General features: G+C 44.8%; 1 protein-coding gene across 3 annotated transcripts in view; it reads left to right on the forward strand.

Annotated features, from left to right (window-relative positions):
• Positions 1-384: 384 nt before the first annotated feature.
• Positions 385-20,094, forward strand: part of LOC141464288 (integrator complex subunit 6-like) — a 39,413-nt gene continuing 19,703 nt past the window's right edge. The window contains exons 1-6 of one of the 3 annotated variants that reach the window (XM_074147090.1): positions 385-485; positions 532-720; positions 807-884; positions 17,244-17,393; positions 18,851-18,940; positions 19,238-19,421. In XM_074147090.1, the coding sequence (XP_074003191.1) occupies positions 405-485; positions 532-720; positions 807-884; positions 17,244-17,393; positions 18,851-18,940; positions 19,238-19,421 (772 nt within the window). In that variant the 5' untranslated portion in view covers positions 385-404. Of the gene's footprint in view, positions 721-806; positions 885-17,243; positions 17,394-18,850; positions 18,941-19,237; positions 19,422-20,094 lie in introns of all 3 variants that reach the window. The other 2 variants (XM_074147089.1, XM_074147091.1) reach the window with 2 other exon arrangements.

Here is a 20,094-nt window from a genome sequence, read left to right on the forward strand (position 1 = left end):
GGGGTCGTCGAGGGCCGAGGCCGGGCCGGGCCGAGTAGGCCGCGACGGGCAGGTGTGAGGCAGCGGTGTGCGGTGACTCAGCCGCAGGAAAGGGACGGATGGGTACCGGGGAGAGGGCGGATGCTAGGGGAAGGACCGTGCGGGGTTGAACAGACGGTGACGCGGGGTCGCCACCAGGCGCCCTCCCCGGGGAGCCCCGGCCGTGGGGGGGGAGGGGACGGGGCGGCCCCTGTGGGGAGGGGCGGGGAGCCCCGCGACGGGGCGGGGCGAGGTGACAGGTGCCGGGGGGGCGGCCGCGGCTCCTCCTCCTCCTCCCTGCTCTTCCCCCCCCGTCATCCCTGTTCGCCTTCATGAATATGCAAATGAGGGTATAATTGGCAGCCAATGGCGTGCACGCTGGTCACATGGTGCTGGTGGAAGCTGAGGGGAGAGAAGTTGAGTCTCGGCGCACACAGCAGCTCAGTAACGAGCCGCAGCGGCCGCAGGCGGAGCCGAGCCCAGCCGGGGCGGGCGGACGGGCGGCCGGGGGAGCGAGCGAGTGAGCGAGCCAGCCAGCCGCTCCCCCTCCTCCCCGCAGGGTGCCCGGCGGGCCGGGGCTCTGCCTGGACCATGCCGATCCTCCTCTTCCTCATAGACACGTCCGCCTCCATGAACCAGCGGGCGTATCTGGGCACCAGCTACCTGGACATCGCCAAGGGCGCCGTGGAGATCTTCATGAAGGTGAGTGCGGGGCCGAGAGGGCCGCCGCCGCCGAGCCGGTCGCCCCTTTCGCCCGCTCACGCCGCTTCTCTCTGCTCTCTCCGCAGCTGCGGGCCCGGGACCCGGCCAGCCGCGGCGACAGGTACATGCTGGTTACCTTCGACGAGCCGCCCTACTGCATCAAGGTAATAACCGCCCCCCCGCCGCCGCCCCGGACCCTCCGCCGCCGCCCAGGCCCCGCCGTGGGGCCGCCATGGCGTGGCGGCGGCGCGGCGCAGCCCCCGTCCGGCCCGGCGGCGGCAGCAGCAGCCTGTGAAGATGGCGGACATTTTGCTTTTGTATGGAGGAGAGAGGGCTGAGGGCGCTGCTGAGATGGAGGAGGAGGGAGGGGGAGGGAGGAGGAGACGGACGGGTGCGTGATTCACCGCCCCGGCCCGCCGCGGGGGGGGCGGGCGTGCGGCCGCGCTCCGCCTCCCCGGCCGTTGCTCGCCCGCCTCCCGTGAGGCGGTGGCTCCGTCGGGGGCCGCGCCTCGCCTCAGCCTCCGCCGCGGGCCCCGGCCCCTCTCCGGCCCTTTTACCCCCGCCCCGGCAGCGAAGGTAGTGCCCCGGCCGGGCTGCGGGGACACGGGGTTAGGGCAGGAGGCAGCGCCCCCCTCGCCCCTGCGGGACCCCCGGAGCCTCCCGCCGCCTTCCCCCCAGCAGGACTGTGGCTTTTGGGGACGGAGGCACCCGGGGCCGTTTTCCGCCTCTGCAAGGCGAGAAGAAGAGGGTTCCCCCTCCCCCATTTTCCTCTGTCTGTGCACGGTAACACACCAGTTTTGTGTAAGGTGCTGGTGACTGCCAGCCGGGTGGACATGTCAGTGCAGGGTTGTGAGCGGGAGTCCACCGGGCTGGCTTCTCTTGTGCCCCTTCTTCTCGCTCCCCAAGATCGAGGCCAGCAGGGCCATGCCGTATATCACGTCGACTGTGCCACGAGGTTGTGGCAGGAGGAAAAGAAACCGGGGCCCTGTGTCACTGTAGCCTTCAATGTGCTGATAGAAACATCCAACTTAATTCAAAACACTTAAATAAAGCTTACCACAGAGCACATCATTGCTATGGGAGCTTTAGAATCCTCCTGAACAGACGTGGATTAGGGCTGTGTTTGCCATGACCAATATAGTAGTTATTACAACCGTTGGGCCTTAGACCCATACTAAGAAGGCCAAAGAAATTAATGTAAAAATTCGTTGCTAGTCTTGCCAGAGAAGAGAGAACCCTCTCTAGATCCCCCAGCTAAAATTTCTTGAAGAGAAGTCGTAAAAAAACAGTGCTTGCTGATGCTGTCTGCTCACATCTTTGATAATGAGGAAACTTAATTATCAAGAGCTATGAATCTTGGCTCCTTTCATCAGCAATATATTTATACGAGCTAAAAAGTGCAGCCTGCCTTCTGAAATGAGAGAAGTGATTTACTGAGTCACTATTTATGTTTGTTATTGCACCTCTCCCTTTCGTTTCCTCAGAAGGTGCAGAAGTTAACCCTATTTCTGTGAAACCATCCCTCTTGAGTTTCAGAAATCTGTCAAAAAACCTAGGTCTGCCTTGGAGAGGTGTTTGTTTTTTTCTTTTTTAAGACGTAATGCACCCATCCTTTTCCCCATCTATGTTTGTGGCTGGATGCAAATCCCAAATCTTTGTTGTGGCAGCATTAACTGTAGATTTCTTGCGTTAAGGATGTTTTTCTCCCACTTCTGTGTCAAATGTTTTACAAGTGTGTTTGAGGAAGAAACCTTTCTACTGCAGTGGTAGCAAGGATAGTGGGGATTTGATAAAGAAATTACTCTTTTGCTGGAGGTCTGCATGGTAACACTGCAGGTTATTACCACATACATATACTCAGATTTGCTGAGGAAGATCCTTATGTTTAATGAGCATCTGTGTACATTCTGATGTGCTAATGAGCATCTGACTGTGTTCCCGGTTTTAGTAAATAGTAATTGAAATAAATGGGACTGTGTGATACCCATCGTAGTATTGAATCATGTTTGCTGTACAGCAAATAGACATGGAAAGAAAAAGTATTGTGGCTAATGTCTCTTCTTAGAAATTTATTTTTTACTTTTAGCATGTTGATTTTTAAATTGGACCTTAAACAATCTTAAAATAATATTTCAAAACATAGTGACTTGTTTAGGAACAGGCTGCAGGTCCAATAAATACATGTTTATTGTAATTATGATCACAACTCCAATTCAACTGTTACGTAAAGGCTTGGTGGCAGAAATTAGCATGGTTAGGCTGTCATCCTGGCTGTTAGTGGAGCAGAGAAAGCCTTACAGCAACAACATGATTCTTTCCCTGTTTGAAGACATGTTCTCAAGACTTCTTACTGGTATTTATGATGCCCCTCTGTTGTGTTTTCTAACAACCATAGTTATGCCAGGAAAACTTTCTGGTCTAGGCCAGATTCTGTATGTCTTGCAAAACATAAAATTCACATAAAATTTAGTTTCTTTGCTAATGCTGTTGGAGTTAGATACTTTATCTGTCTTGATTTAGAGGAGAAAACAAACTTGTCAAGTAAATGTATTTTGCAAGTCTGCTTTCCAAGTCCATGCAGTGGTGCTTTATTCCCTTGTTTTCTTTGTGATTTGCACAAATTCGATTATATAATCTCACAGATAGTTCTTAAGGTTATGAGTGAAGCAATTGAGGGAAATAATCTTGTTGTGGAGTTGAGACCACTCAGGAGGTAGAGCTATTACGGGAAGGTCAGCTTGGAGCAGGGGTGACTGAGATCTCAGAGTGCATTGGTTTTGTTTGTTTTGGAATTTGGTTACCTGTAGCCTTAAAGTATTTTCAACCAACAGTGCGACAGACAAGAATATCTCAAGAAAACATCACCTGGACGGTGATATTGTGCTAAGTGAAAGGATTCTGCTATTGCACAAATGATTTTGCTAAGATCCATGCAAATACGAGGATGTTTTTGGAACTGTCTTCAGTATGGGGAGTTCGATTATTTATTTCTGAGACCTGTGGCCACTCTCCCAGTCACTCCTGTTTTTAACAGACTGCTCGTAGCTCTCTTTATGACACTTTTAAAAAGGGGATTATTTAGTCTCTGAGTTTGCAGTGTGTGCAAAGAGCTGTGGTGGCGTGTGTCTGAAGAGGAGGCAGGGTGCTGTCCTGGCGGGGGGTGGGACAGGGAGATGGGGGGAATCTGGGTTCCACTCCCGCAGCAAATGCCTCTGGAACCTCCTCAGATGCTTTGCTCCCGTGCCTTACATAATGTATAGATGGTGATTTGTGCCAGTAATTATGATGTGGCTTATTTACAACTCGCTTTGCTTCCAAAATGCTCTCCAATAAGAGACAAATATTCAGCATGTTAAATGCATGTTATGAAACGTGTAAACCTGCAGTTGTGCAATGATGTGACCCTGTATAAGATACCTGTAAGTTCTGTTGAACGTTGGCTCATATTCTCGTTTAATGGACTAGAAGGGAAAAGTAGTATGTTACTTCATGAAGCAAGAGTGTTCAACCTCTTCTGATTTTGGGTATTTGGCACGCTTGGGAAGCTAATGATACCTATAGCCAAACTCCTTTGCATCCAGTAGCATGTGGCAGGTGTCTGTTACAATTAAAACACTAGTGCTTAAATTTGGGTATTGAAGAAATTTAATGTCCCACGTGGATCCAGCTCTCTTGGGTGAGAAAACTGGTTTCGAGAACAGCCTTGCTGTCTGGCACAGTATTTGATGTTTTAGGCCTTCTAGCTAAGATAGATGTGTATCTGAATCAATGAAGATGGTACCTGATGTGTGCTTGTTTTAAAGACTTTATATTAACGGATTGTTAGAACTCGGAGCTTGCTCCGGCCCATCAGTACATTGACCTGGTGTTGCAGTACCTCCTGGAGGACTGTGCGCCCTTCCTCGCCCCTGTCTGCAAAATGGTATTGAGTGTGCAGGGAGGAGGGAGAAAACAGGCCAAGCAGAGCACTTTTGCCAGTCTGCAGATTCAGAGACCCATGCCGAGGGTTGGTATGCCAGTAACGGTGGCTTTTTCTATGTATTTTACCATTTCCTTTTTTTTTAATCAAAGTTTTAGCATCCTCAGCTCTTTCGGTTTTTTTGCTTATTTGGGTTTTTCCCCTCTGCCAAATATACTTGTTTCTCCATACCTAAGCACATGCCATGGTATAAATGGATGAAATCTTAAGCCATTTTATTTGTTTTTTTCCTGAAGTACTGCTGCTAGAGTAAGTATGGGGAGAAGGGAAGAGTCTTCTCATCTGCCCCTTACCCCCACGCTTTTCCTGTTTTCCAGTGATGCAGAAGAGGGGGAGGGAGGTTTCAGCATGATCCACCTAGATTGCTCTGTAAATGGAGCTCATACTGAAGTCTCTGCCTGAAAAGAGCTTTTGAAAAGGAAGGCGAGGTTTAGCTCTTTGTTTTTTATCCATTCTTGAATTTCGTTAAACCTCTCATCCTGCAGTTTGTGGTCTGCTCGTGGGTTTGTGCTGCAAATGGCTTGTTCAGGCTCAGATGAAAAAACCGGTGGTGGTCTTATGTGAAGGTATGAACTGGACTGCCCCGTTCCCTTGTGAGTGATAGCTGGCTGCTGGCAGAGATATGGCCCTTCCTCATTGCTTAGGAGTATTATTTATGATAGGGTCACAGAAATACAGCTTTTGTGAGACTGTAGCATGAGCTTCAGAAATGATCTGGTCACAATTCAGAGGACTGAGAGAACTTTAGTTTACTCTGCTGAGTCTGAAATGATACGTATTTTCCTCTTTCTGTTATTCATTATACTGAATTCAAGAGTCAGTTGTGACCGCGCTATAAAAATAGGCTCCCTTAGTTTGTAGAAATATGTATGTAACTCTCTGAGAAGCAGCTCAAAATCCTGAATACGATGTATGTGGCACCCTTTACTGTTTGAGAAATGCAAACTGGGGCTGATAGGTAGGATGCCTTCCAGGTCCCTGCTAGTCTGAACATATGTCTGGCCGCTAAAGAGCTCTCGTGGAAGCAGCTCTTCCTGATGGACTCTGAGCAACCTCCTCTGTTTCCCTGCAATCCTCGTAAGGGGTTGAGCTTGATGACCTTTGATTTTGGTGATGGATTGAGGTACCTTAGAGGCTGGAATAGGAATTTGTAGAAGGCTCTTTTAAGCATCTGTCAAGGAGTACTTACTAATATGTAAGTCACCTGTTCATTTATGGTACTAAAATAATGCTTCAAAACCCGGAGTTGATAAGGTCAGACTTGGGGAGACTTAACTTTGCTGTCTCTTTTTTTTTTTTTTTTTTTTTTTTTTTTTCAGTGGCACAAAAGCTCTTGCCTGCATTTTTAAATTCTGCTTTCACATAGGATCTGTGCTGGTGTAGAATGTCACCAGTTACCGGTGTCTCTGCAAAGGGGGCTGAGATGTTGGATCTTACGAGGAGAGGCTGAGGGAGCTGGGGTTGTTCAGTCTGGGGAAGAGGAGACTGAGGGGAGACCTTATCGCTCTCTACAACTACCTGAAAGGAGGCTGTAGAGAGGCGGGGGTCGGTCTCTTCTCCCAAGTTACAGATGATAGGACAAGGGGTAATGGCCTCAAGTTACGCCAGGGGAAGTTCAGGTTAGATATTAGGAAATATTTCTTTACTGAAAGGGTTATGAGGCATTGGAATGGGCTGCCCAGGGAGGTGGTTGAGGCACCATCCCTGGAGGTATTCAAGAGAGGAGTTGACATGGTGCTTGGGGATATGGATTAGTGTTGGGTGGTGTGGTGGTGTGTGTGTGTGGGTTGTGCGTGGTGTGTTGTGTGTGTGTGTGGGTTTTTTGTGTTTTTTGGTGGTTTTTTGTTTTTGTTTTTTTTGGTTGGACTAGATGATCTTAAAGGGTCCCTTCCAACCTAGGTGATTCTGTGATCTGTGTTTCTCTTTCCGGAAGAAATGAAATGAGCTCCTGACCCTGAGCTGCAGGGAGACAGAGAAACCCGGCAGCGAAACCTGTTGAGTTTGAGGCAGAGGGCTTCATGAAAGCTGCCTGAGGTGATAGCAAAGGGGTGTGTGCGCTTTAACTTTTGTCAAGGAAGAAAACCAGAGGAATACCTCATAGCAAATCCACAGAATAATCTTAAATTAATTTAGCTTTTACAGGAGCCTTGAGACACCACAACCCATCAGTTTTATATGTTAAAGGTCTGGCTTTTGGCAAATGCGGGTCCTTAGTGGTGTGACCCGTGCTGTGGAAGGGATGTGAGCAGCTGGCAATAGGGTTGGAGGTTTAGAAGCTGGTCGTGAGGCACTGAGGCTGGATTGTTTGGTGTGAGGCAGATAGGAGCTGCAGGGGCAGGAGGGAAGCTGATAGCGGAGAGATGCAAAAGGCAAAGAAAGCTTGAGGTAAATGGGAGAGGCCTATCTTTCTCTCCAGATATGCTGTAAATTACGTACAAACTTAGTGAACCTACCAGCCAAACGTTATTGGAAGGAGGAAAAAAAAAACACACGTGGAATATAATACTGAAGAACTGGATGAAATGTAGGATACACGGTGTCTGTTCTTGGTAACAAATTCAGGAGAACACGTTCTGTATTTGTTTAGCGGGGAGAGATAGCCATTCCTGTTCTACCACCTCACACCTTGTGAGTCAGTAATGGCAACATTTGTATTTCTGAGCACTAACAGCTCCCATTGCCTGTGAAGTACTAAGCGCACCTCCCCTCCAGTCTTGCCATACATCTTCCACTGCGCTTGGTTTGGGCTTTTTCATGGAATTTGTGTATTCTCGACTTTCAGCGTAAATGGCAGTTTAAAACCAGCAATTGCTCTTACTCTGTTAAACACAATGAATTTAAGAAAAGAAACAGAAGTCACCTAATTGTGTTAAGAACCACTCGTGCAAATCCTCATTGTCTAGTTCTTTTTGAGGACAAAACAAAATCCTCTAAATACTGTTTGAGAATCCTCCACCAAACAGTTTTTACCTGCTCCTTTCTATTTAATTGCCTTATCACTGAAGTCTTTGAACGAAGGGTGTGTGCTCTGTGTGCGTGCATGCAAAAAGGTCCTTTTTTTTTTTTTAATCATGTTTTGGAATTTGACAAGTAAGGCCAAAACCAGTTTGTATTTTATGTACTGTAGTGCATGTGTCTCTAAATCTAAAAAAAAAAAAAAAAATTACTAAAAAAACTTAGGGTTGGCATCTCTGTAGCAATCACACAATAAAATATTGTAGCTCTTTTTTAGCTTATAAAGGTACTAAATGGGTTCCAATAGAGAGCATTCTTTAAAAAGCATACTCCCTTTCTTGAGATATAACATATTGGGTAGTGTAAAGCATGTTAAAGTGCTTTTAACCATGCCTGAGCATGCTAGTTGTTGTTCTCTGCGTCCTGAGCCACTGCTGCTTGCTGTCTGTCTTTTGTTTGGGAGTTGTAGTCAACATCCTTTTGCAGGAACTGGTGTGACGAGGAGAAAACATTATATTAAGGAATTTTGGCCATAGTAATGTACCAGTAATAGTCAGAGCGATTCATTCTTCTAAAAGAAATAGTTTGGTGTGTTCTGAAATGGAGGTCTCTTGTAAAAATTCAAGTTCATGCAAGAAGGTGGTGATGAAGTTCTTGAAAGGAATTGATTTTAAATGGAAGGGCAGTTCAGAAATTAACTTTTTGGTTGATACAATGGACCAAACTCTGCTTGGCTGTCATTTTTTATCATTTAGTTAAATACGTGAACTTGTGCTTTCCCCTTCTACCTGCTACCTTCATGGGAAGGGAGAGTCTGTGTTGTTAGGTTAATTCTTAATGAAAATATTTTAATTGATTCTGTTCCTACAGGAATCTGCAAACTAAAAAGCTTGCTTTTTCATCTGAAGTGTGCTGCTGCTTCGTACTATTGATGAGATGCCAGAGGCCTTGAATGGAAACCAACATCTGTTGTTCAGAGCCACTGTAGCAATTTATTTTTTCATCTTTTTATTTGGTTCTTTATTTGATCTTGGACCATTCAAAGATGTAAGCCCTTAAGACTACAGGATAAACTAGACAAAAGTAGATATGTTTGCACTAAGAGGCTTAACTCATCCTCAGTGCAAAGGTCGCTTTTATTTTAAAAATAGAAGCTTAAAATGTGGAATCAGACAGTTGAGTTGCATCTCCCTAGTTGTATTTTTGTAGTGAGACATTCTGTTAGAAGGAAGGTGCTGTGTGAAGTTGGTGGTTCCTGCCACGTGTAATCTTTATTGGCTGCCTTCTCCCCTTTTGTGCTGTTAGTATTTGGGTCTTGCACGTATGTTTTTTTTTTAAAAAAGATTTCTTTTTTGTTGATATTTACGGAAGAAGGCCTAGGCCTTGTAACCTGGCTTTGTGGTGTAGCTAAAAACATGCACAAAATAATTCTGTGATATCTTAAAAATGGGCATTTATTATTTTTAAACTTCATGAAAAACTAATATTGTGTTAAATGCTGATTGTCTCACGCTGTCATAGTGGAGAAAGGTAATTAATGTTGCAGACACTTCTACAGTGTTCACCCCTGCATATTTTTCAAAAAAGCTTGCCGAAAAGATCTGTGATTTGCAGCAGTGGTGTGACAATGATGTTCAGAGCTTATTGTGAAGAAGAAAAGACAAAACTTAGTACCGCCTCCTACTAGTGTTTTCATACTTCAGACAGTCGGAATCAAATGGGAAAGGGTAATTTCTGTGCCGTGTGACTTGTCTTCTGGAGATTGGTGCTTTTGAAAGGGGAGAGCAGTGCGAGTCCAAGGGCTCTGGGAATGGAAAGAGGAGTTGCTGCTGTTATGATTTTTAAATGCAGATTGTTACTTAATTAGTTCACTCTCGTAGATTTAGAGTCTTGGAATTTTTTCTTCCTTCTTAAACTTTGTTCTTACACTGTACCGCTTAGTATGTAACTCTTGTGCTTCTACCCCCCAAAAAAAGTATAGCAGGTACTAATAACTTGAATCTTTTGCTTTGCATTTTTCTTGCTAATTTTAGAATAGTGAGAGAATAGTTGTGTAGCAATCGGTTTCAGCTGTAAGCAGCATGTGCTAGGGTTAAGGTTCCAGTAAGGTGCCGAGGAAAAAGTACGTTCTTGTAATGTGACTTGAATGTGTTGCAGCTCAGAGTCTGTGGTTGCCCATAGACACTTGCATTGATTGGTATATTTGCTCTGCAGAGTGTTTGAAAGACGAAGTTTCTTCTGGTGTAAGACCTGGCATTTACAAGTATCTCTGAAACTTGACCTACTTATTACCAGATAAGTAAACCAAAGCCTTGTTTTCTTTTAAATAGCTTCTCCTGCCCTCCCCCATTATTTTCTAACTAAAGGGCCAATTTCACATTTTACCCAGTTACTGTGGTTCTTTGCTTGGGCTCCTATGCAAACTCTCCAGGCAAAGCAGCACTAGATGTGTTAAATGTTATTCTAGGCTACAAAATCAATGCTTCAGAACTCCTTAATTTCGCTTTTTAAATCTGAAGATGGTTTTTTGTTTGGCTGTGTTTTCAGAGATGCTTTTAAGCTCTTAAAAGTGTAAAATAGTTATTTAAAAAATACAAATCTTCATAAGATGGATGTTGCTGAACGTCTAATTTGACTGGAAACAAAGATCTACAGTGCGGTTAAGCTGGTGTTGCTATGCTCTGCTTATAAGTGAGAATAATGCATTAGTATTGGTCTTCAGAGCATGTTAGCAGTAGAGCTGGTAGGTTTTTATTGGAGAGGGCGGGGGAAAAAAGTTAAATTCTGCTTTGTGGGAAAATCTGCATCTGTTGAGGCAGAACACTCAGTGCCTTCAGCTGCTGCCAGGACCCCTGGTGCTCGCGGGCCGGGGAAGTGGTGGGTGCCCTGGGCACGTCCTCAGTGAGGACAGTATGTGGAGGAGCACGCAGGGTGCTGCGGGGCAGAGAGTGCCTCCGGCTCATCCACAGAGCTGAAGCTGAGGTACCTTTGGAGTTGTGTGACTGCAGGGGGAAGCTGTGACTTACTCTCCTCTAAAATAAAAAGCTGACCCTAACAATGCTGCTGACTCCACCAACGTGTTTTTTTGCTGTATCAGACTTGAAGGTGAAGTGACATTATTTGCCAGACTAGTTAGTTGAGGTTTCTCAATTTGTGTTCCTTCAGTGAGTATATGAATTAATTGTGACCTAAAGTCTATCTTTCTTTTTCCCAGCAGTGCCTTGGATAACGTCATAGAATCACAGAATGGTTTGGGTTGGAAGGGACCTTAAAGACCAATGCAGTGCCACTCCTGCCCTGGGCAGGGACACCTCCCACCACACCAGGTTGCTCCAAGCCCCGTCCAACCTGCCCTGGTGAGGCCCCATCTGGAGCACTGGGTCCAGTTCTGGGCTCCCCAGTTCCAGAAGGACAGGGAACTGCTGGAGAGGGTCCAGCAGAGGGCTACAAAGATGATGAGGGGCCTGGAGCATCTCTCTTACAAGGAGAGGCTGAGGGACTTGGGTCTGTTTAGTGTGGAGAAGAGAAGACTGAGGGGGGATCTGATCAACACCTATAAATACTTAAAGGGAGGATGGGGCCAGTCTTCTTTCAGTGGTGCCCAGTGACAGGACAAGAGGAAATGGGCACAAACTTGAATGTTAGAAGTTCCACCTAAACATGAGGAGGAACTTCTTTCCTGTGAGGGTGGCAGAGCCCTGGAAGAGGCTGCCCAGGGAGGTGGTGGAGTCCCCTTCTCTGGAGACATTCAAACCCCGCCTGGACACGTTCCTGTGCAACCTGCTCTGGGTGGACCTGCTCTGGCAGGGGGTTGGACTAGATGATCTCCAGAGGTCCCTTCCAACCCCATAGCATTCTGTGATTGCGTGTATGGTTACCTGTGAACAGAAAGGTAACTTAAAAGTTAATCATTCTTAGGAGTTGGAAGGCGAAATGCTCTGCTGGTTTCACTGTCTTCACACAGCACTTGGAAATTCCATAGCAGGAGGGGTTTCAGATTTCAACAGCTGGATTTTTTTCTTACCTGATTTTGTTCCAAATGAATGTCACCGACAACTTAGCATGTCACAGGCTTGTCATCCTAAAGTAGTCTTGGTTTTCCTAAGGTGGGTCCATTTAATTATAGCTTGAATTATTGAGAAACTTAGATATTACAACTTGTTTAAAGTATTTAAAATCTAGGGCAACATTAGCAGAACTCTAAAAATCTGTGTGTTTAAATAAATATTGAGGACTTATTGTAACACAAACTGTTGTGATTATCATGCTAGGTTGCAAATTGTCTTCTTACTTGGAAGGTTATTTTTAGTAATGTTATAATTTTTGAATCAAATCTGAAATCCGGTGAACAATAAACTCTGCAGTTCTGTCTTTTGGCATTGCCTGGAGAAACACTAAAGATGAAGATGTGCAGCCTCCGAAGCACCGGCCCCTGGATTCCGTGGAGCTGGTAAAATTGGGAGAGCCTGCTTTGGACCTGGAATTCTTGTGCTCTAATGCCCAACCTCTGATTCTGCCCCTGCACCCTCAAACCGTGCTAAGAAATAGTTAGAAACAATCAATCTGCCCAAAAATTGTTTAAAAAAAAAAAAAAACAACCCTGAAACTGAACAACCAACCAAACGACAATAAAACCAGTAAATGTGACAGGTAGTGTAGCTGAGATTACAGTATGTGTTAGGCACATATTCAAAACTTGGTAATGTTTTACTCGTACCTTTTTGATATTGCTCTCTTTTGTGTGATAAAGGTAGTGGCTTCCCCCCCACCCCACCCCCACCAAAAAAAAGGCATTTTATTAGATGTTCTTTCCTGCCTTTTGCAATGGAAATCTACTGCTGCTGTTTCTCCAATGTCTTGAAGGTATTTTTAAGCTACTGATTTTGAATGAGACTTTCTTCTGCTGCTCAACTCTGTTCCTTCTGATGTTCAGTTAGTCCTGGTTGGGGCAAATAAAACTTTCTCTTCTTTACTAGGTGTTTCACCTTGATGTCTGTCTGAATTCTAGATGATCTGGGCCTATCTGCTGCTGAAGAAAAGCAATTTTGACCATCCCTGCTTCTTGAAGCAGCTGAAACGCTTCTATAGCTGTATGGTGAAATAGAGCAGGGCATGGATTTGTCTGAAAACTAAGTCACCAGAAAAAAAAAAAGTTGCTTTTTAAGTCCTTTTTTTTTTTTTTTTTCCCCAGTATGATTTGCTTGTGAAGGCTGAAAGCAGGAGCTGGAAGGTGGTGCGCTGCTTCCAGATCTCAGGGTTCCCTAGGATGGCATCCAAAGCTTGCAGATGTCAACACAGAAGGCTAAAATGACACTGCATTTTTGCCTGGTCTTGGCATAAGCAAACGGGATGAGATTATTGCTTATAGCACATGGGTTTTTTTCTGAGCTATCTTTGAAAGCCTCTTGGTATGTGTGTACAGGATAAAATTATTTGTTCATATAAATTATCAAAGGAGAAGCTGGTAACATAGTGGGAAGACAAAGGCTGCCCAGATTGCTATTAATAAATTCTGGGCATAAAAGTGACTAAGTAGTAATGTAATATTGAAGATGATGAGAAATTACTCACAAGGTTAGAGTTGGTTCTTAAACAACTAAAATAATTAATGTTTAGTTTTAACTTCATAATTACTGACCTGTAGAGGATACATAGGTTTTGTAGAATAGGTTTGGTTTTGGTTCTCTAAGGTTGTGGGGTTTTGGTGGTTGTTTTGGTTGGTGAGGTTTTTTTTTTCCTTTGTTAGTGTTTCTGCTGGCAAATGGAGGTAGTGCTACATAAAAGCAGTCCTTTTTTCTAAGCAGCATTAGTGGCAGTATTTTGAATTTTGGAAGGATTATTTAATCACTTTAAAGTGCTTTGTTGAACTCATTATGCATATGCTGTGTATTACATACTCAGCTCTTTATTCTGCCATAAGAATGATCGTACCGTATATATGGAGAGGTGAATAAGTTCTTTGGGGCTTTAGTTTCTGTCCCTGAAATACATGTTTAATTGCATACATTGGCTAGAGTCTTTCTGGAAAAAAAAAAAAAACCAAAACATTTTTCAGAAGTAGAACTTCTTGTCATTAATTTTGGTGGGTTTGATTCAAAAAGCTTGTTTGAGCATAAGCTAGAGAAGGTACTACACTAACTAATCAGATGTTTGTTTAAAACTGGGTATGGAATTAAAAAATCTTGCGTTTGCTGCCCTTGTTCACTGGATGAGAAGTCCTTCAGCGTTACTCTGTTTATTTAAAAAGTACAGCTCTCCTCAGCTTTATCTTGAAAGATCCTGTGAGAGGCTGCGAGGTGAAAAACCATTTTCTTTGAAGGCAAACCAGTGGTGGTGAGCTGCTCCTTCTACCTTCAGCTTCCTTGGTTTTGCAGGGGGAAAACGGTAGTGTATTTTGCAGGCAGCTGACCCCGCTACAGCTGGATCAAACCTGGGAGGAGCTGGAAGCCAGGCACATGCTTTCAGAAAAGGAAAAAACAGCAGGATCTCCCAGTACCACCAAAGATTGTTACTGTTTGTTTAAGAAATACTATTAAATTCATTGGAGTTCAATAGGCTGGGAATAGCGGTTCCTTTGTAAATGTTTTATTCCATGTGCTTTTGCAACTAAGTAACTCAAACAGCAGTTCTTGCTGGAAAACAGGTTTTGAACTACAGCCCTGCTATTCTTGTGAAGCTGGACTCATCGGATGGGTGTTCTTACCAGACAGAACGAAGTGTCGCCTACATCTAAGGGTTCACAGAATTCATACAAAAAGGTTTTTGTAATTGTTCACTTTAAATTGTTTTAAGGCAAACTTTTAAATTATTATTTACATATTATTATTATCGAATTATTATTTTTATTACTATTATATTATAAATCATCTTGTTGGGATTTGGTGTACTTTTACTCTGGGGAAAAAAAGGATCATTAACTTAATTGCTTTGGAGTAAAAATGATTTACCCTGTGTTTGTACTTTGTCCTTGCCTGGGGCTGACAGTGCGTGGGGAGGAGGGGGCTCAGGCTGTATTTTGCCCAGTTGTGGCTGTGAAGGGGGGTTTATTGAGGATTTCCAGGCCGATTGCACCATGCTGCTCCTTCCAGCTTCATGTGCACTTTGGTGATAAAGCTGGGCCAGGCCTGTGGAAAGTCTGTTCGTTCTTTGTCCCGTTGCAGAGTTTTCTTTCTGTTTCCCTTGCACTAATTAATGTAAAGGTTGAAGAACTGGGTCAGGGAGCTAGACTTGACCAAAGTCTAGCTTTTTATATTCATTTATGGCTCTGAACTTGTCAGTTCTATGACCACCTCTGCAGTGTGGAGTAGAGATCAGCAGAGGGATATACCTGGTTAAAAAGGAGAGGAAAATCCTGGCCTTTCATGTCCTTGCACAGCATGGCACGGTCAGCAGGTGATTGCTGCTGAGCGCACCGGGGAGGAGAGAACCTACCCGGAGGTTCTCCCAGGAAAAGTCAGGCTGTCTGCAATGATTGTCTCTGTGTCTGCCTAAGTGGGATTCCTTGTGGAGCACAGGAACATCTCTGGTGCCAGATCACAGAATCACGGAATTGTCAGAGTTGGAAGGAACCCCTAGAGATCATCTAGTGCAACTCCCCTGCTAAAGCAGGGTTGTCCAGAGCACATCACTCAGGACGGCATCCAGGCGGGTCTTGAAGATCTCCAGAGAAGGGGACTCCACAACCTCCCTGGGCAGCCTGTTCCAGGGCTCTGCCACCCTCACCGGAAAGAAGTTTCTCCTCATATTTGGATGGAACTTCCCATGTTCCAGCTTGTGCCTGTTGCCCCTCGTCCTGTCACTGGCAACCACTGAAAAGAGTCCGGCTCCATCCTCCCTCAACCCACCCTTTAGATACTTGTAAGCATTAATAAGGTCTCCCCTCAGCCTTCTCTTCTCCAGGCTAAAGAGTCCCAGCTCTCTCAGCCTTTCCTCATCAGGGAGATGCTCCAATCCCTCAGTCACCTTAGTTGCCCTGCGCTGGACTCTTTCCAGTAGTTCCCTGTCTCTCCTGAACTGGGGAGGCCGGAACTGGATGCGATATTCCAGTTGTGGCCTCACCAGGGCAGAGCAGACGGGGAGAATGACCTCTCTCCACCTACTGGCCACACTCTTCCCTCTGCAGCCCAGGATCCCATTGGCCCTCTTGGCCGCAAGGGCACATTGCTGGCTCATGGATAGTTTGCTATCCACCAGGACCCCCAGATCCTTCTCCTCAGAAGTGCTTTCCAGCAGGTCCACCCCTAACCTGTATTGGTGCCTGGGGTTCTTCCTCCCCAGGTGCAGGGCCCTACGCTTGGCCTTGTTGAACCTCATTAGGTTCTTCTCTGCTTGCTTACTTACTGCAAGAATGGCTTGGAGAGTACAATGTGAGAGCAAGGCTGATAATTGTGTGAATACCTGGAGTTTTAGTTGAGGTGGCTTAAATCCTGCACTGATTTCCTGTGAGATAGTTTTTTCTAAAATAGCTTCTGAGCTCTGCAGCACACCACTTCCAAAGAGAAGGATACACGAATCACAGCTGATGCTGAGGGGTGTCAGCCCTGCTTACTGTAGGATCCAGAGTCCTTGGCAGGGCTGATCCATCCTCAGCACTTTTTGCTGTTCCTTGGAGTGTTCCTGCAGGCTTTGTCAGCGATAACGGCTTTTTTTTCCTGACCTTCAAAATTTCAGGCTGTGCTGCTGAGACTCTCTAACCACTGATGTGGTTCTGTGTTATATGGAGTGTTTGCAGGTACTCCATAGAAAGTTTATGTTGGGAGGTGAGAGCAGAAGGGTGTTGTTCGAGGGCTGGCAGGTGAAGGTAGGAGAAAAGTTGGAGGGTTTGTACCAGAGAAGGGACAGAGGGTGCTTGATAGAATGTTAAAAGGCAAGAAGTGAGCCTGGGGGGCTGGGCTGGGAGCAAGCGTAAGAAAAATGGAAACGTTGTGCAAGAGTCATGTAATATTAAAAATAGCTGATTATAATTTTTTTTTAATATTCCTTCTACTAAATTGATATGTTTGCTTGCTTCCTACTTGGGGAAGTTGTGGGAAGGGGAGGATGCGAGTCTTCATCTTCGAATTTAACTGTCACTGCACTGTTACGTTTTTGACTTTTGCATCAGTACGTGTTAGAAATTCATCTCTCCTTCCAGCCTCGATTTATGGAGGAAGGAATGAAAGGGGGATCTGTATATGTCAGAAGCAGCAACACCATACTGCTTGTATCTTTGTTTTATCATTGCTATTACTGCATTTATGATTTCCAAATTTGACAGCTTCTTCTAATAAAATATTCACATGCTTAATCCAGATACTTCAATTAATTACATTGCCTTTACAGCAGTTTCGACGGAGTTGGGTATTGGCAAATTTTTTAGAATGCTTGATAGTGCCTGTGTTGTGAGTCTCCCATTGTAGGCTTAACCGGATGTTTCACATCAAGTTGTGCATACATGGATTAGATGTGTGTAGCATGTAAATGATGCAGCATATCCATTAATCAGGAATACAATCTAATTTTTGACAGGAAGAGAGGTAAAAAACAATTTGCAGTTGATTGCAGTCTGTTGCTAAAATAACTAATAAGCTTTTTTTGGTTTACTTAATAGGCTGGATGGAAGGAAAACCACGCAACGTTTATGAATGAACTGAAAAATCTTCAGGCTTCAGGACTAACAACACTTGGTCAGGCACTCAGGTCATCGTTTGACTTGTTAAATCTCAATAGATTAGTGTCTGGAATAGACAACTATGGACAGGTAACAAATCTGTTTGTAGTCTTTGGTCTTCTATATTTTTCTCTGGTTTTTGAAATTATAGCGGGGGAGGGATTTCAGTGGTTCTTTTTTCTTTCTTATGACACCCACTCAACATACCCTGGAATATACTAGCACTTTTTGCCTTATTGGGCTACAAAGAAAGCAGTAGTATAAATGACCCAGGTATTTATATACATATATACAAATGGCAATGAATTAGTCAGTGTCCTTTTTGGATCATCATATGCTGATGACACAAAGCTGGGAGGGGTGTTTGACACACTGGAAGGCTGTGCTGCCGTACAGTGAGACCTGGACAGGCTGGAGAGCTGGTCAGAGAGGAACCTGATGGAATTCAACAAGGGCAAGTGTAGGGTGCTGCACCTGGGGAAGAATAACCCCATGGACCAGTACAGGTTGGGGCTGACCTGCTGGAGAGCAGCTCTGAGGAGAAAGACCTGGGAGTCCTGGTGGACACCAGGATGACCATGAGCCAGCAATGTGCCCTTGTGGCCAAGAAGGCCAATGGTCTCTTGGGGTGCATCAGGAAGAGTGTGGCCAGCAGGTGGAGGGAGGTCATCCTGTCCCTCTGCTCTGCCCTGGGGAGGCCCCATCTGGAGCACTGGGTCCAGTTCTGGGCTCCCCAGTTCCAGAAGGACAGGGAACTGCTGGAGAGGGTCCAGCAGAGGGCTACAAAGATGATGAGGGGCCTGGAGCATCTCTCTTAGGAGGAAAGGCTGAGGAACTTGGGTCTGTTTAGTGTGGAGAAGAGAAGACTGAGGGGGGATCTGATCAACACCTATAAATACTTAAAGGGAGGATGGGGCCAGTCTTCTTTCAGTGGTGCCCAGTGACAGGACAAGAGGAAATGGGCACAAACTTGAATGTTAGAAGTTCCACCTAAACATGAGGAGGAACTTCTTTCCTGTGAGGGTGGCAGAGCCCTGGAAGAGGCTGCCCAGGGAGGTGGTGGAGTCCCCTTCTCTGGAGACATTCAAACCCCGCCTGGACACGTTCCTGTGCAACCTGTTCTGGGTGGACCTGCTCTGGCAGGGGGTTGGACTGGATGATCTCCAGAGGTCCCTTCCAACCCCATAGCATTCTGTGATTCTGATTCTGTCCTGACCTCACACCTGAAGAGTCTGGTTGAAAAAGTACTCTAGTTTTTGCCCCACTGTCATAATGAAATTCTGAGTTCTCTGTCTTATTACCAATTTATATACTGCTTTTGTAGGCTAGAGGGGTTTTGTATTGTTACGGGAGTAAAAGACTTCTAAAAACCCTGTGCACAGTAGCACATCTCGCGTAGTTCTGTATGGCTCCACACCTATTGAAAGAAAATTACAGGATTATTTTGAAAGATTGCTTATCTCGCTGTTTATTTTATAATGACAAAAATATAAGCCTCTAACTGAGTGTTAAGGTTACTCTTAGCATTCCTGTGCTTTTGTCTCTAGGGAAGGAATCCATTCTTTTTGGAGCCATCTATTTTGATTACCATCACAGATGGAAATAAACTGACAAATTCGGCTGGAGTTCAAGAGGAGGTAAACTTGCATTAAATTCTTCAAGTTATGATCTTGCAATTTGTCGTTATGCTGAGATTAATATTAATTGTTTTTTTCCTGCTGATAGTACTTCTGCTTCGTCAGCCTGTTTTATAATAAAGAATAGGAGCTAGCTCTGCTGTCATTGCTTGGCCATAGCTCACATGGGTTTCTAGGCTATAACTTCAGATTAAGTTAGTGGATAGGAGAGAAATGGGGTCTTCTACAGAGTAATGAATAAATTTGAGTATTGGTTTGTCAAGTACTTGAAAATATTCTGAAATCTTTCTTTACCAGCTTCATCTTCCTTTGAATTCTCCGTTGCCTGGAAGTGAACTAACCAAAGAACCGTTTCGTTGGGATCAAAGGCTGTTTGCTCTAGTGCTGCGTTTGCCAGGAGCTGCCTCTGCTGAACCGGAGCAGCTCGGGAGTGTGCCTACTGATGAGTCTGCTATCACACAGATGTGTGAAGTGACAGGAGGTAACCGGATGTTACTTTGCTTTGGTTCACATTTGGTATTTGCTTTAAAGTATTTCTTTTTCTTTGATTCACTTCACCTCTTGCTGTTTTCTTCATCTGAATTACTCAGTGTCCATGTGAATCTGTGTGGTATTTTCTGAGTTTGGTTTCCAGTAGCACAGGAGAACTTTAAAATAAAACCATATTTCTATTTCAGACCTTCTAGATGTGAGAGAATTTTCTTAATGCACCAGTAGGAGCGATTGTAAAATTTCTTAGATTGTCCTTCCAGAGGTTGCCTTTGCTCAGTCATGAGATTTGTTACTTAAATGTTGAATTGGATGGGACGGGTATTACTGAGACTGCTGCAGGGCTAATTAGCTAAATTTCATCTTAAAAGAGTTAATTCTGGAGCCTGTTCCTTGAGATGTTAATCAGATTTATTTTTTTGAATTGGTGTTTGAAAAAAATGTTGTGTGGGAGGGGGAAGTTTGGGAGTGTATAGGAGTTGGTAAGGTTTGGGTAGACAAGAGCAGATAGATAACATAGACTTGGTGAAATCGGGCATTCTTCAGGGTGTTTATAAACTTGGCCCTGGACCAGGCTGATTTAGCCGTAATTGTCTCTTTTACTAATGAGTAAAAGCTCTGCAGGTTGGGTTTGGTTTTTTTTCCCTTGGTTGTATTGCGTTTGA

The sequence above is a fragment of the Numenius arquata genome, chromosome 5, assembly GCF_964106895.1.
Source record: "Numenius arquata chromosome 5, bNumArq3.hap1.1, whole genome shotgun sequence".
Classification (NCBI taxonomy): Eukaryota; Metazoa; Chordata; class Aves; order Charadriiformes; family Scolopacidae; genus Numenius; species Numenius arquata.